The 15,407-nt window shown below is 39.2% G+C and overlaps 1 protein-coding gene across 2 annotated transcripts; it reads left to right on the forward strand.

Moving 5' to 3' along the window:
• Positions 1 to 844: 844 nt before the first annotated feature.
• On the forward strand, positions 845 to 13,295 carry mapk14a (mitogen-activated protein kinase 14a). Of its 2 annotated transcripts, none has more exons than XM_053425393.1 (12): positions 845 to 1,239; positions 4,483 to 4,612; positions 4,788 to 4,846; positions 7,307 to 7,418; positions 8,000 to 8,029; positions 8,289 to 8,336; positions 8,430 to 8,544; positions 9,109 to 9,180; positions 10,404 to 10,483; positions 11,513 to 11,591; positions 11,778 to 11,951; positions 12,082 to 13,295. In XM_053425393.1, exons 1-12 carry the CDS (start codon positions 1,121 to 1,123, stop codon positions 12,144 to 12,146), a joined length of 1,083 nt encoding a protein of 360 aa, XP_053281368.1. In that variant the 5' UTR covers positions 845 to 1,120; the 3' UTR covers positions 12,147 to 13,295. The 2 variants fall into 2 exon arrangements, with proteins under 2 accessions (XP_053281368.1, XP_053281367.1); XM_053425392.1 differs by lacking the exon at positions 10,404 to 10,483 and adding an exon at positions 9,865 to 9,944 and having other exon boundaries at positions 847 to 1,239.
• The last annotated feature ends 2,112 nt before the right edge of the window (positions 13,296 to 15,407 follow it).

The raw sequence follows: 15,407 nt of genomic DNA on the forward strand, positions 1-15,407 counted from the left end.
GTCCTTACCTACCACAAGAACAGCAGTTATAATAAAATAATAATATTTCTATTTAAATAGTATCATTAAGCTGTTATAAAGTGCTTCACAAAGAGGACAAATAAAACAAGAATACGCAACTTTAAAGACAAGAAGCAAAATAAATCAGTATAATTTAATATCAAATACAGCATATTATATAATCAAAAGATCCCAAATAGAATATAGAATATTAAATCATAACTGAAAAGTAATGGAAAAGATACATTATAAGTCTTTGTTTTTATAATTACTCTAATTTCCCGAATTAACAAGGTGCTACAGTTAAACAGTCAGCTTGCAGTAGGGACACCCATGATGTGTCAAAAGTACGATATTTGTCTAGAGGTATAAGTATAAATAAAAGTACTAGAGTAAAGTACAAGATTCAAAAATCATTTGCAAAACATATAGCAGACTATTTGTATTCCCTTGTCGTTCTCATTCTGACTTCCCTGCTTCTGCAACAACGGAATTTCCCCAGTGTGTGGATCAATAAAGTTTTATCTTATCTTAACTTGTATCCTACTTAAGTAAATGTAGTTGGTTACTGTCCACAACCGGGTGTCGAGGAGGACTCACCTTTTAATTGCCTATTTGGATGAACTATTATTCGTCCTTTGTTCTCATGTGTCATCACATACACAGTGATAAACTAAACAGTTTCTTCTCTAAATATTAAACCTATGACTTGACTTCCGGGAGCACTTGAAAGCAGCACGGGGCTTCAGTCGGTGGTTGTCCTCCTGTCGGCTCCTCGCGCTGTCCCGGGTCGTGTGTTCTCGCGGGACTTGGCGGTTGCAGGCGGTTAGCGGGGCTGTGATCTCGGAGGTGTCGGAGTTAGCAGAGGAGAGGGAGCGACCAGCGCGAGCGTCTGGAAACGTGCACGACGCAGCAGCAGCAGAGGACGGTGACTGTGCAGCGTTCAGCGCGAGGGCGGTTCGGTAAACACGGTACAAAGTTGTCCAACGGTCGAAGGAACCCGCTCGTTTCGCCCCTCGTCGCTTCGGAACTTGGGGAAAAGTTGAACTCGGGCTCGCTCGGAGAAGGACCCAGGCTCGGTGTGCGCAGAAAAGTGCAGTCGGCGGCCGGTCCTGCAGGAATGTCGCAGAAAGAGAGACCCGTGTTCTACCGACAGGAGGTCAACAAGACGATATGGGAAGTCCCGGAGCGCTACCAGAGCCTGTCCCCGGTGGGCTCCGGAGCCTACGGATCCGTGTGGTGAGTCACTTCCACCCCCACCCCCCCCTTCCCCGTCAAGTTAGCCCGTGCCGCGGCGCCTGGTCACCTAACTTAACCTCCATTCATTTAGACGAGGCCTGTGCAGCAGATGCTAAAGTAAGGTTAGCTCGTCCTGATTGTTTGCTAGCGAGGTGGAGCCTCGACTCGACTCTCAACGAGAGGAAGACAAAAACATGCGGACTTTTACGGCGGATTGTCCACCTGTAAAACCCGAAACTCTCCGCACGAGCTCCACATGAGCTCCACATGCACCCGCGCTACAGGAAGACGCTCACTTACATCTATGTTTAACTGCGGAGAAAGTATTCGTGCGATCGGTGTGCATGTGTCAGCCACGAAACTGACTCATCAACTGTCGTGTTCCTCTGCCATGTTTCAGTTCTCCAGCTCACGCTTATTATGATTTGGCTCTGTACGAATAAAATGGAAATGAATCGATCGCTCTTGATACTTTGCACGCTACAAGGTTCACGTGCTGTTGCCTGAATATCATTTGTTTTACAGTAACACTGGAAACTCCCACCACCACCTTTGATGAGGTTAGCAGACAGCTGTCTCCGGATAGTTCATGTGTTTGTGACTCACCACCACAGACGTGTGCAATATCTGATCATATTAACTCTATATCTTTCAAACTTAGCCCGTGCATGTTATTGTGCTCATATTGTCATCACACTGCTGCACACGCACCTTCATGTGACAGTTTACAATCTGCGAATATTTGTAGTTTCATTATATTATGCCTCAAAAACGACAAACTATTAATTTTCCTTTAAATAGTTGCAGATTATATTAACTTGAATTAGCTATAAAAATCAGCTTATCATTTTAGCCCCAGGTGTCATGTTGTTTCTCAATATTGGCACTCATACAAATATGCAATCTAATTAATGTTTCAGATATGGCTGCAACTAACAACAATCAGCATGATTGAAATCTGCAGAATATCTTTTGAGGTATTGGTAATCTATTGGATTTCTAAAATAATAAAATAAAGCAGCCATTGTCTAGGTAATTTCCACCAGTTACATGTCGTCTTAAAAACACTCAAAGCTCTTAAATAGCATTGTATATTGACTATTAACTCTCGATATGTTTTAGTGGAGAACCTGCTCCATCCGTGGAGCCCATTATTTTTATGACTAGAAATGTTGATGAAAGGAAAATAGCTGATCCATGAGTTATTTTAACTCACAGTCCAATGGTCACAGTTACTGATTAACTATCATTCGTTATATCTGTCCTTTTTTGGACTGGTTTTCTGGTAGATTAAAGACTTCATGATCACTATTAACTATAGAATATCTTAACAGATTTGTCAAAAATAAAAACCATTGTTGTAATTATGTATGACTTCATTACAGTCCAGCCAGTGTGACCATGCAGGAATACATTTTCTGGTCATATAGTTATGTTTTTAGATTGTCTCATCCAATTTATAGCATGTCTAAATTAAAGTATTTTTACAATGCAAAAAAAAAAAGTATTAATAAAACAACCTGCAGAACAAACGTTTGTATTAACAGTTGAGATCCTGTCATACCTGCTCTCTTATTGTTCTCTTATGAGAGCACCTTGTTGTTCAGGTGGATTAACCTTTCATGCTCTTTGGTGGAGGGAGAGTATGCTTTCACTGAATGACACTTTTTCTTTGGTGTGTTGCTGAAATAGGTTACGCTGATACTATCTAGGACACAAGACTGTCAGCCGTGCACTTGATTTAGTGGGCAGATGTTTGTTTTGCAAATGGAAGCTGACAGCTGTGCTGTTGCTGGGCAATAGGATAATCTGTTGCTGGCCAGATTACTGACTGCTCACCAGTGTGATTGTTTTTTTTTCTAGCACACTGCCTTGTGTATCTTCAGTGTTTACATGATGGACTCTACCATTAAGTTATGAAGAATCTCTCACCAGTTATTTTATACTGGAACTGCTCCATCTTAAGATCTGTTTGATATTGTAGTGATGGCACACAAGTGAAAATGTCCACATCACCATAAAAAAAAAAATACTAATCATGGTAACTTGTATTTTTTAAATGTAATATACAGCAGCATTAGTGGAGATTGCATGTTTATACATTACTTTTATTTAAAGTGTTTTTAATTGGTCTCTTATTCAAACTTGCACTACAATGGCACAATGGAAGATCTCTGCAATATGGCATTCATAGTCATTGACACATGGACACGAGGAGCCAGGGAGTGGACTCTGGACAACGACCTGTTTAACCTGTTTCACCTACTGATGAATATTATTTATATTTTCTTGTGGAAGAGGGCGAGCTACTATCAGAGCAATCACTGTTTGAGCAGCTTCATAGTTTATTTCAATGTAATTGTTGACACCTTTTGAACAGAGATCTTAAGAACATACCTTTTCTGTTTTGTTAATAAACTTATATTTTGAGCTTGAGCATCCAGTTTCTGTTAAGCATATTTACTGTATTTTCATTAATCTAGTTGTTGTGGAAATCTTAAATGTCGACAACTTATTTCTGCGTGTATTAATTCAACACATTCACACAACATTTCATTGAGACAATAATAAAGGCTGGATGGGAAGTGTTGTAGATTTTGGATCTCTTGATGTCTCCAGTCTTGGGACGGGTTTCTGAGTCCCAGCTTGACCCAACTTTTGATACATTAATTTTTTTCCACTCTAGTCCAAAGCTTTCATGCCATTAATGCTGAGACTTGTTGAAATCTAAATGGCCCTTTTTGTCTGAAAACTTATATTTGGTTAAAAAATACATACACACCCATGTTTGCATCCTGAAAAGACTTACTGGTTTCGTTTTAAAATGAAATTGAATTAGTGTGGATGTATGTTTGGCTGAGCAGGAGGAAATGTTAGGTTTGAGTAAAGGACACTCAGCCTTCAGAGTGAAGGAGTGATGCAGGCAGGGCTGCTGCCCCCAGTCTGCTGAGAGATGACATTTTCTGCTGATGTCGTCTTTTTTCCACAGCCTTCAGCTGCCCTTCCTGCAACTAATTTGATTTTGAGAGCAAACTCAGCCCATTCTGAGCCATAGGAAAATGTTGTTCTCATCTCCCTAAAGAATGACCTGCTTGCTTTTCTAAAGTTCATCTCTAGTTGAACCTGCTCAGTACTTGTTTGGCAGGTTTGGATCATTAAAGCAGCCCTTACTGGCACAACAAATGATCCCAAACAAGTTGTTAATTATTAATGAGCTTTAATCTTTAATGTTTTCTTCAACAGTTCTGCATATGATAGGCAGAGTAATTTGAAGGTCGCTGTGAAGAAGCTCTCTCGGCCATTTCAGTCCATCATCCACGCCAAGAGAATGTACAGAGAGCTGCGGTTGCTGAAGCACATGAAACATGAAAATGTGAGTCAAATTTTTTTCTATTTTGGTTTTGTCTGATGGTAAACAGAGTATGTGTTTGGTTAGGTAATGCCTTACAATCTGTAGCTATAGACTTTAAATCTCTGTCCATTGCTGTTTGGGTTGTGAATATGTCAATATATATATATATATATATATCATTTTTGTTTTTGTGCAGGTGATTGGCCTCCTAGATGTCTTTTCCCCAGCTACTTCTCTGAAGGAGTTCACTGATGTGTAAGTTTAACCCAAGTAAATCCCCAGTTTCCCTCTCTGTGCACATTGACTTGGGGTCAGAGATTCACCTCAGCAACACTTGTGCATAATTTAACAACAGGGTTCAACAAGCTGCAGCCTTTAGTTTTGCAGCAGCGGACAATCCTAGCTTTGTCTAGGAAACACCTGGAGGCCGGCCAGCAGGCCAAAGCAAAGTGGAACACATTTCAGGCAGACTACTCACTCTTAGTTATTCAATCTCCGCCTGTTACAAGACTTACTTCAACACCAGCTTCCTTCCCTGGGTTCTTCAGTATTTAGCTTTGTTACACACATTGTAATTGCGTTGCTTATGGCAAACATATAGTTGTTATTGGTTGATGTTGAAAGTTGTTAGAAATGGGAAGTGAGAAACTAGACAATGACTCATTCCTCAGCAGTGCTTGCTACCTCCCCTGTTGTATGTAGACTGGATTTTTCCTCTTCCTCTTCTTGTCTCCAAATCAGATTGTGACGGATTTCAGTCGACACCCGTCATAAGAATGTGCCTAAACTATAACTTGGAGCTAGATTTATTTGCCTTATGCATTTTCGAGTTCATATTTAAAATGTTCTTTCCCGCATTGAGCCGTGCTGCACCCAGTTTGAGATCCACTTCAAATCTGAAGTTGAGGCCAAGAACATTTCCTCATACCTAACACGTCATAAGTGTGGGAGGAAACACAGATAATTTCTGAGAGAAATTGCTGACTTCAATACCCAGAAACGTGTAGTTTTGAGGGTCAACGACAGCACTCCCTGATCTGAAGGATGATGTTTTATTTCATTATCCTGGACACCTCGTCAAAAGCTCATACTTTCTGTCTGTGACGATCAACCATAATTTAATTTCATAATATTATATAATTTCTGATGTTGGCAAAAGTCCACCATAAATGATTTTATGCATTTGTTTTGGAGTTTTATTATGGATCATGATGGAGCATAGTATTGTTAGGAAGGACTGGAATCAAATGGACAATTACTCTTCTTTTTTTTTTTAGCTATTGTTTTTTTAGGAGGATGGGTCAGGAAAGAACCCATTCAAGTTTGGTTTAGATCTGTCGTGACTAGGAATTTTTTGTATTTCACTTCCTTAAACATTTGACATTCATAGATCTTGAGGAAAAAACAAAACAGGCACATTTAGGTAACTGATATCTATGAGGTTGTGGAATTTGTGCAGGTTGATGGAATTTATGAGAACTGTTGGGCCTTGGTGAAGTAATGCATCTTCCTGAGTGGCATTCTTGTATTTTTTATTAACGATCTATCTTGCATATAGCAGTGTTAAAGAACTTTAATAGTAAATAGGTGCAGGGAGGAGTCTTTGAATGAGCAGCAGTTCTGCAGAATTGTTGCATAACTAGAACAGGAACATAGACATTTACTGGAACCTTTCCCCCACACGTTGAGAAGCAGTAACTCTGCATGTTCTGCTGTTAAAACTGAAAAATGTCCCGTGCTCCTCCCTGATAAGCATAATGTGAAGGCCGTACAAGATCACACATGTAGCCTATGTGTAGACTGGAGCTCCGAGGGAGACTAAACTGGTGGGTTGTGCAGAAGCAGAAACTCATTCTCTGGAGCTTCTCTTGCACAACATAGAAGACAGGCCGTCACAAAGAAGCATGGCTCTCTTTGTCTGCCTATCTGCTGGAACATTTGAAATGTTCTGCGTGCAACGTGATATCTAGGAAAAATCTTAGATATGTATGTGCTGTAAGTTCGGTCTCCCCTCTGCTCTAAAAATACAAACTGAGTCACAACGCTGCAGTAAGGCTCCTCGCAGCTCCAGCCATGCTCCTGTTTCTATAGGAGAGAGGAAAACAGAGGTCACTATTTATATCTCCCTTTTTTCCAAGGCGGGTGAACTTTGCAGAGCGTCTGTGTCCCTGCGAGTGCTGCTTAGAACAAGTTCAAGCAAAACCAGGTGCTATTTTAAAGCTGTGCTCTCTGTGCCGTGTGAGGAGTATTCCTGACATCGATATTTGCTGAGCAGCAGACTGACGGAGGAGCACATGGCTTTGTGTGTTTTGGCCGCAGAACTGCCACTGTAGCATCCTGCTGCTCCTTTTCTTCCATCAGTTCTGACATTTTTTAATGCACTGGGATTAGATTTGCATTATGCACTGATGCTGTCCTATTAAGCCCATTTATCTGGGTGTGTTGTTTAATGACATTCCATTTGTGAAGGGCTTGGCCTTCTCAGTGCCTCTGGAGAGAAGTGAGAGTGGAAAGAAGTGGCAGCAAACAGGCTTTAAGCTCACACAGCCATATGATAAATTAGTTTCATCCTGCAAACAACTCTGGGGGTAAAACAGATGGAAGTGGAAATATATTGATTTATGTCCTTCTGGCTTTTTGTGATCTTAGAAAATACGATATAACTTCTGATGTTTATCTCTTCAAGGTGTGAAAACCATCTTTTCTCATTGGCAGGTATCTGGTGACTCACCTAATGGGTGCAGATCTCAACAACATAGTGAAATGTCAAAAGCTCACAGATGACCATGTGCAGTTCCTCATATACCAGATCCTCCGAGGATTAAAGGTGAGATTACTAGAAGAACAGTTCGATTTCGCTGAGAGTGAGAAGGGGCCCGAGCACACCTGGTATCAACATGTGACCCCACTTGCATCTTGTGAACAACACGTACGCCATTTCTGTTAATGAAGACCAAGTTATGTTGTTTTTACCCAGTCTGAGTATAGAAGCGTGTCACTGTATGTGTGTATCTGTGTCATAGTTGAGTTTGAAGCTTTTACACTTGCTATTAAACAAACCAGATATTACGTGTTAAATAATGATCTTTAGAGATGGTAAGAGACAGATGTTGTTGCCTTTGGATAGAGTTATGTCTCCTATTTGCACTTGTTTCCAGTCTAAATGCTAAGCTAACTGGCTATAGTTCTGCAAATTGAACTTCTTCTTCTTTTCATAATCCAAATCTCAGAAAAATAGTGAATAATCCCACTTCACATGAACAAATGGGGAATTATTATTAAAAATTATACCACAAATGATCAGGTTAGAGGAATTATTTTAGAATATATATTTTTTAATGTTTAATCAATAAATTGTATCTTTGGTGAAGTTGTAATTTGATGTACGTGTTCTCCATCTCTCTCCAGTATATCCACTCGGCAGACATCATTCATAGGGTAAGTGTCACGTTTGATTTTAATCTGACAAATGTCAGTTTTATCCCAGTCCCGGGGCCTCCCCACACCTTCTGGCATAGGACCTTTACTTTCCATTTAACAGTCTTTAATTTCAATATTAATGAAAAAGAGACTTACTTGTTTTTATTTTATTTGACTATTTCTCTACAGAACGAATGCTTTCTGGACCCAATACTGTTTTTATTATCACCTAAACTTAAATCACACTAATTCATATTTATGTCTTTTCTCCCTACAGGATTTGAAACCCAGTAACCTGGCAGTGAATGAAGACTGTGAGCTGAAGGTCAGTGAACTGCTGCCTTTATGTAAAACATCAGTTTAATGTCAAAACTTCCCACGAATGTGAATATTTAAAACTCTGTTACACTGCTCTCAGATTTTGGACTTTGGTTTGGCACGGCACACTGATGATGAGATGACCGGGTACGTGGCCACCCGCTGGTATCGAGCCCCGGAGATCATGTTGAACTGGATGCACTACAACATGACAGGTACAACCTGACTGATGCAGGGTTTTTGAAGCCCATATCAATATAGTTGTTGGTTCATATTGAGTGTGGATACAGTAACTGAAAACTTTTTTAGTGATATATCAGCTGATAGTCATTTATCATAAACCATGAAATAAATTGTGATTTTTAAAAGGTTCCCTTAAATGCATTCCTTTTCAAATATGTAACTTTGGCCTCTTGGGATCTCTCGATCCAAACATAGAAGCATAGGATCATGGGAGTTATTATATTTAACACCACACAACCCTCAGAATATGGCAATGTATGATGTTTGATCCATTACAAGTGACCAATACAAGCAGTCAAAAGAAACAGGAGACTGGCTATCGGTGTGCTTTTTCTTCATCATAAGTAATTTGCCCTGGAAGTTGTAGCAAAGCCACAGTTACTTCTCAATTATCAGCTGACTGATTTACTGAAATTGTACTAATATCTGCTGATTTATTGAATTAAAGCTCCTTTGTTGTCTTTCTGCATCTATACATCATGAAGTCGTTTTACAATCAAATCTTAACATAATTCCCATTCTTTTCTTTGTTTCAGTTGATATTTGGTCAGTGGGTTGTATAATGGCAGAACTCCTCACTGGAAGAACCCTGTTTCCTGGCACTGACCGTATCCTTTTCATTTTGAGAGAACAGTATATATGGGACATTTTGTTATGGTTTCACACTGATTAATTTTGTTTTTGTAAGCATAGTAAAAGGGATGGGTTTGCAATCCTTTGGTTTGTGTGTCCACTCACGACAACCTGCTTTTCTGCTTTTCTCTTCCAACATGATGCCGCCTAAGGTGCCTTTTATATAAATAAAAAGTAATGCAAACATAACACACAAACTACCTTTTGCGAAACGTCCCTCTGTCTGGACACGTATCCTCTGCTGCAATGTTTCTACTGGCGTGCTTCAACTCCTCCTACACCATCAGTATGCATTGTTGGCTGGGGTCCACTTTCTGCCTGCACCACTGCCAGTCTTTGTAAGGGCCTAACAATCTGCAGTGTCTCTGCTTAGAATTGTATCTCTCTCTCTCTTCCTGCCAGTGTTTTCACACTAACGGCTGTGCTTGTATGTAGGTGTACAGTTGGGCTGGCTCCACTCTTTTCCTGTTGTGCGCTGTCATTATATAATTTGTTCTGCTTTCACAGGTTTCACATTGACTTCCTCTGCTCCTCTATGTGTGAACCGTACAGTAACTAAAGTAAAACTGAGTATCAAAACATGGTTTTTAAGTGGTATAAGTTTCACATGGAGGTAAGATTCCTCCAGCATCTGGTCTTCCTTTACCGTGTGTTTGTAGACATTGATCAGTTGAAGCTTATCATGATGCTCGTCGGAACACCAGGGCCCGGGCTCTTGATGAAAATATCTTCAGAGTCTGTGAGTTCACAAAAACAATGCAAGGTTTTTCTCTAACCCAGTTTTCTGCTCTAAACTAAAACTTGCCCCTCTGCTGTTCAGCATTTGTATAAACTGTAGCAGCTTTCTAATTGACAGCATGTTTTCCATCCTTCAGCTGTTTGGGTTTGAGACTTGCTTTCTCCCTCTTTTACTGAGTGAATACAACTGTTTGCTGTGGAATCATTGTGACACAGGTGATTGAGTGCTGCCTTTCACTGACTGCGGTGCAAAGTGATGTTATTCTTTCCTCTACATCTGACGATCCCTCCTCCTCCTCCTAACTCTGTTTTTGTCGCATTTTGCTTCAAAGCTTGAAGTTTGCTTTTCAACATAACATTGTAGTGCATCTAGAGTTTAGCCCCACGGTGTTGGGTTGAGAAGCAGCTTCTTAACCAACTCTGCTCTGTCGCTATACTCCCCTTGACACAAGCTTCATAGATATAAACCAGCTTCAGCAGATAATGCGTCTGACAGGAACGCCCCCAGCATCTCTAATAAGCAGGATGCCCAGCCACGAGGTGAGCCGGATCCACAGTTGCTCTCGTTAGACCAGACAGAAGAGCGGGGTGGGAGGACAGTCAGACCTACTGTATTATACTCTCCCTCTTTATATTTGATGCTGCCCAGCTCTTAGCTTAATGTGCTCGCTGTTATCAACCACACTAATGATAAGAGTGCAGACTTAAGGGACTACTCCTTTTGTCAAGTGGGGTATAAAGAGGAGCATAACCTCTTAAGGCAGGGGTTGACGTTTTTGGCTTTCCTGTGTTATCGTAGTGTTTGTGTGATATCTGACATGCTTGCATGTGATTGTAATGATTGCCACAAGCAGCTCTAAGCCTGTGTGGTGAATACATTTCCATGCTTGTCACCTCACCCCAGTAGTGTTGGGGTGTCTTTTCAGAGATAAACATGCACATTGTGCAATAGCCAGGCCTGCTGTTACTAACAGGATTTTCTGTGTGAAAGATCCTTCCCTCTGTGGTTTTTCCTTCTGTTTTTGTTGCACAATTCTCAAAACTTTATTTTTTTTCATTATTTTGACATAATTCAATGTGCAAGCTAAACCTTTTATTTTACACTGATAAGGCACTTATCAAGTCAGTGGTTTATGTTAAAAAATTCATCTTTCCTCAAATTTCAAAGCTACATGAATTAACTACATTATCCCAAAATTATGTAGTGGTCTTAGTTAAAAAAGGATTACAATTGAATCCAAAAATCATGATGTAAAGGGAATATTGAAGATACTTATAGAAAAGATAGATAGATATAGATAAACAATTTGTTGTCTTACTGTCTGGACATTCTAAATTCAGAGCTGCAGTGAATTTTTCCTAGTGTAGTTAACTGCAAAGGGCTCGAGCTTTAAGACCAACATGAATTATTGTCTTTGTGCCACATCAATATGACATTGAATAGAATACGTTGAATAGAATCATTAGCATGACATAATGTGAGCATGATGAAACAGGCAGTGCTGAATGTAGGCAACATGTTGCTGCTGGTAGCCGCTGACATTTGATTTACTCTATACATTTTCTCAGGCCAGGAACTACATCAGCTCCTTGCCAAACATGCCCAAGAGGAGCTTTACTGATGTTTTCGTCGGTGCCAACCCTCAAGGTAATATGAGAACGAGCTTAGCTCTGTTATTGTGCAACCCCTGTAAAATGTCAATACATTTTTATATGTAAATTGACCTGACATGATCTTGGTTAAACTCTACATGAAAGGACACTATGATTTTCAAAGAATCTTTGAGTGAATGAATGAAACTCACATATTTAATTTTGTTAACATGTTTTTCAGCTGTGGACCTGTTGGAGAAGATGCTGGTTCTGGACACGGACAAACGGATAACAGCAGCCGAGGCTCTTGCCCACTCCTACTTCGCTCAGTACCACGACCCAGAGGACGAGCCAGAGGCCGAGCCTTACGACCAGAGCTTTGAGAGTCGCGAGCTGGAGATTGAGGAGTGGAAACGTATGTCTTCATGAAATTAAATCCGATGTTCCTTCATATGACTGAAAGCTGTAAAATGTGGGTTGCCTCCTGACAGTGGTGGAACTCTGTTGCGTGTTGAAGTCTCCTGACGTTTTCTCGTGTCTTGCAGGATTAACCTTCGAGGAGCTGTGTAGTTTCGAGCCACATGCCTTCGATGAGGATGACATGGAGTAGTAAGACGTGCCACCCACATCCCAGCATCCAACAAATTTGTAACGACCTTAAACATTAGTCGTAAACAAATGCTCAGACACTTGTATTAGTCTTTATTGATCAGGAAAATATTGTCCATGATTAGCCTTTAGGTAAAGGAGACCATTACCAGCGCATAGAAAGCATGAGCTCGACCAGTTATCATTAATTGTCAATTATGAACCACTGATGGTCCAATGCTGGGAAATGTCACTCGTTGCCAATAAGTGGCTTAATTTTATATTCTTCAGATATTAGCTAAATTTAGACGTTGACTTATCACTGTGACTCTGATGCTGAAACACCTGGTCCTATAGCTGTGCTATTTTGTGTTTAAAATTTTCTATTGAGTAACTTATGAATAAGCTTTTGTATCTATCAATCAAAAAAGAAATATGCTAATATGCTGGTCTGCCACTCACCCTGCCACGGTGTCACATATAGCACTGGGTCACGTGTATTTGTAACATGAGTTTTGATTCAGTCATCGCTATGATTGTTCTGTATTTAAAGAGATACGTTTGAAGGGTTTCATATCTGTGACTGTGAATTTTACAGTTTTTAAGTTTTTAGATATGTCACAAACTGAGAATGTGCTTGTTCTGTGTAGTCACTGACCTTCAGTGATCACCAAATGAATTTCACACATTTTAATGTTCATAGTTTAGACGCCCTGTGAGACATTTCTGCATATTTTGGCTACACGGAAAAATCTGAGCCTCAACTGTTAAAGGACAGTGCTTTTCAATGTGGCACCTAAGTAGGAATATAAATATTTATGGGTACCTGCTCTGCTCAAAAATATGTAAATATCTGTGCCATATTTTTTAATCTCTGATATATTGCGGTTCTGTTATGAAGCAATCACTTAGCATGTACAGTACATCAGTTAAAGACTTTGTGTGTGCAAGGGTGTGTTGTTAGTTTACAGGCATTTTAAGTGTCATGCTGAAACATTTAATAGAAATACTGCTTAAATGTGTAAAAGAGGGATTCTACATGTATTTATACTTTGTGGAGGTGGTATTTATAGACAACAATCGAAAGATCCCTTTAACTATTTTCAGTCCAGCAGAGTTATTACTATCTTCAGTCATTTGTTTAACAAAATAAAGACTTATTTTTAAGAGACATGTGCTGTGTTTATTGCCTCTACTGAAATGTTTGTTACATCCTTATTTAAAAAAAACAAGATCAGCATGGCCAATGATCAGTGTGTTAATGAATGAAATAATGTAGACGACATAGCTCTGTATCTGCCCTGCTGAAGTGGCATCAGGCAAAGCGGAGATGGACAGAATAAGTAGGTGTAGGATTAGGTGGTCCAACACTAACATGAAAATAGCATTTTATTGTTAGTTATTATTTTATTGTTTTCTCCAGACATTTGACTAACACGGAGATATTTAATCTGTTGCTGACGAAAAAGAAAAGCCGCTAATGTTTGAATATTTTGCTTGACAACTTACTGAAGTTGTTTATTTAAACGTAGTTGAATAGCCTTTGCATTTAAAGCAGGAACCGTTCTCCTGTATAGCTAAGCTTTTGCTGCACTCTTTCTGTGGATAGAGTTTGTCTCAGTGTCCTATCACCTCATTAAATGTCAGGCTGACTCCATGATGTTCACATCAGGGCGCTGAGGGCAACGCCATCTACTGCAGGACTCTGTTGTTGTCTCTGGTAATAGTTCTTTATGACTTTGGCTCTATGATGTAAGTCCAACCCAATGTATTGTGTATAGCAGACTGTTGTCTCTTGTGGCTTCACTCTAGTAAAATACAGAGGTGGAAAGCAACCAAATACATTAATGCCAGCCTTGTATTTAATGGCAAATTTATGGTAAGTATTTTCTTGCCACTTCACTTTTCAATACAATTCACAGAGAAATATTATTGCTCTACTCCAATTACTATAATGATGATCCTAGATAATATTTGACTTTCAAAAAACATGAAGACCTACGATAAAAGGGATAAAACCACTTTCAAGTCAAGCAGATAACATTGGTTGATATGTCAATAAAGATAAAGTAATCTTTCAAACACAAATGACAGCCTCATATGTGCAGATTTGCTGAATGTTCCTAGTATTTATTTTGACAATTACTTTTGATTGACTAAACAAGACATTGGTCTTAAAAACTCAAAAGGTGTTTACTTTGTCCAGTCTGGGCTACTGTAGAAAACATAGCAGCCTCCGTAGACAGGACCCGCTCCTGATGTAAATATTTTATATAAAGGGCCCGATCTAGGGTAAAGATAACAACAATTGGCACAATTCAGATGAAACACACTAGTGAAAACATCCCTAGTGTTATTTCATGTTCAATATCTACCGATAAATCTCTTTCACCTAAATATTACACACTGAACCTTTAGAATAAAAGAAAAACAAAAACTTTATATACTTCTGTCCATTCCATCATCATCATCATCCTCCAGTTGAACTTTAAAAGAAAAGAAGAAAAGGCTTCACAGTCTGCTTGATATAACAGATGAATGCAGAGAACATCTGTTAAAATACGCCCAGTTGTACTGTGCTCTACTGACAGGTGATGAAAGAACTTTCAGAGTAATGCAACACAGTTCAGCAGCACCACAAACTACATCCTGCAAATGTATTATTGGATCTACACCTGTCTAAAACTTCTTTTCTAATTAAATCGGAGCATTAAAACATTCAAAAGGGCAGGGTTTATTGCAGGACTGTCTTCAGACTTTGATAGCGTCTAAAACATTGACACATGTCAGCTTTTGTTTGATGCTTCTGAATTAGTTTAGTTTATATATGATGAAATGTGTGTATATACAACGTATTGTGGATTTGCTTCCTTTTCCTTTAGTTTTTTCTGGCATCTGCTGAGGTTATGTAATGGGAGATGTGAAACAAACTTTTTATTTATAGAATTTGTCCTTTTTGTCCCCACATTTGTCATAAAAGAAATAAACTAGAATTCAGTACCTGTGACAAGGCCCGACAGTCCCCAACCAAGCTGCACCAAAATTACACAATTACACACTCATGATAATATTTAGACACTCCCTAAATGTAGCTGATTTCTTTATTAAGATTAACTCATTTTTTTATGGTTAAATTATGAAAGTGTCAGGGGAATTGGTTCACGAAACCAGCAACAGACAGTACTGTAATGTGTATGTATACTTTTATGTGTATAAAGTTTGGTTAGAGCATTTTTTTAAAGTAAAATAAAATATATATTGTTGAAAAAAAAGTCACAAATAG

Source organism: Pleuronectes platessa, chromosome 6, assembly GCF_947347685.1.
Source record: "Pleuronectes platessa chromosome 6, fPlePla1.1, whole genome shotgun sequence".
NCBI lineage: Eukaryota > Metazoa > Chordata > Actinopteri > Pleuronectiformes > Pleuronectidae > Pleuronectes > Pleuronectes platessa.

Bases quoted from the DNA above. Each gene is read 5' to 3' on its own strand.
- mapk14a (XM_053425393.1), top strand. From the start codon at position 1,121: ATGTCGCAGAAAGAGAGACCCGTGTTCTACCGACAGGAGGTCAACAAG. The intron at 1,240-4,482 runs GTGAGTCACTTC...TTTCTTCAACAG, and splicing joins GGAGCCTACGGATCCGTGTG to TTCTGCATATGATAGGCAGA. The intron at 10,484-11,512 runs GTGAGCCGGATC...ACATTTTCTCAG, and splicing joins GCAGGATGCCCAGCCACGAG to GCCAGGAACTACATCAGCTC.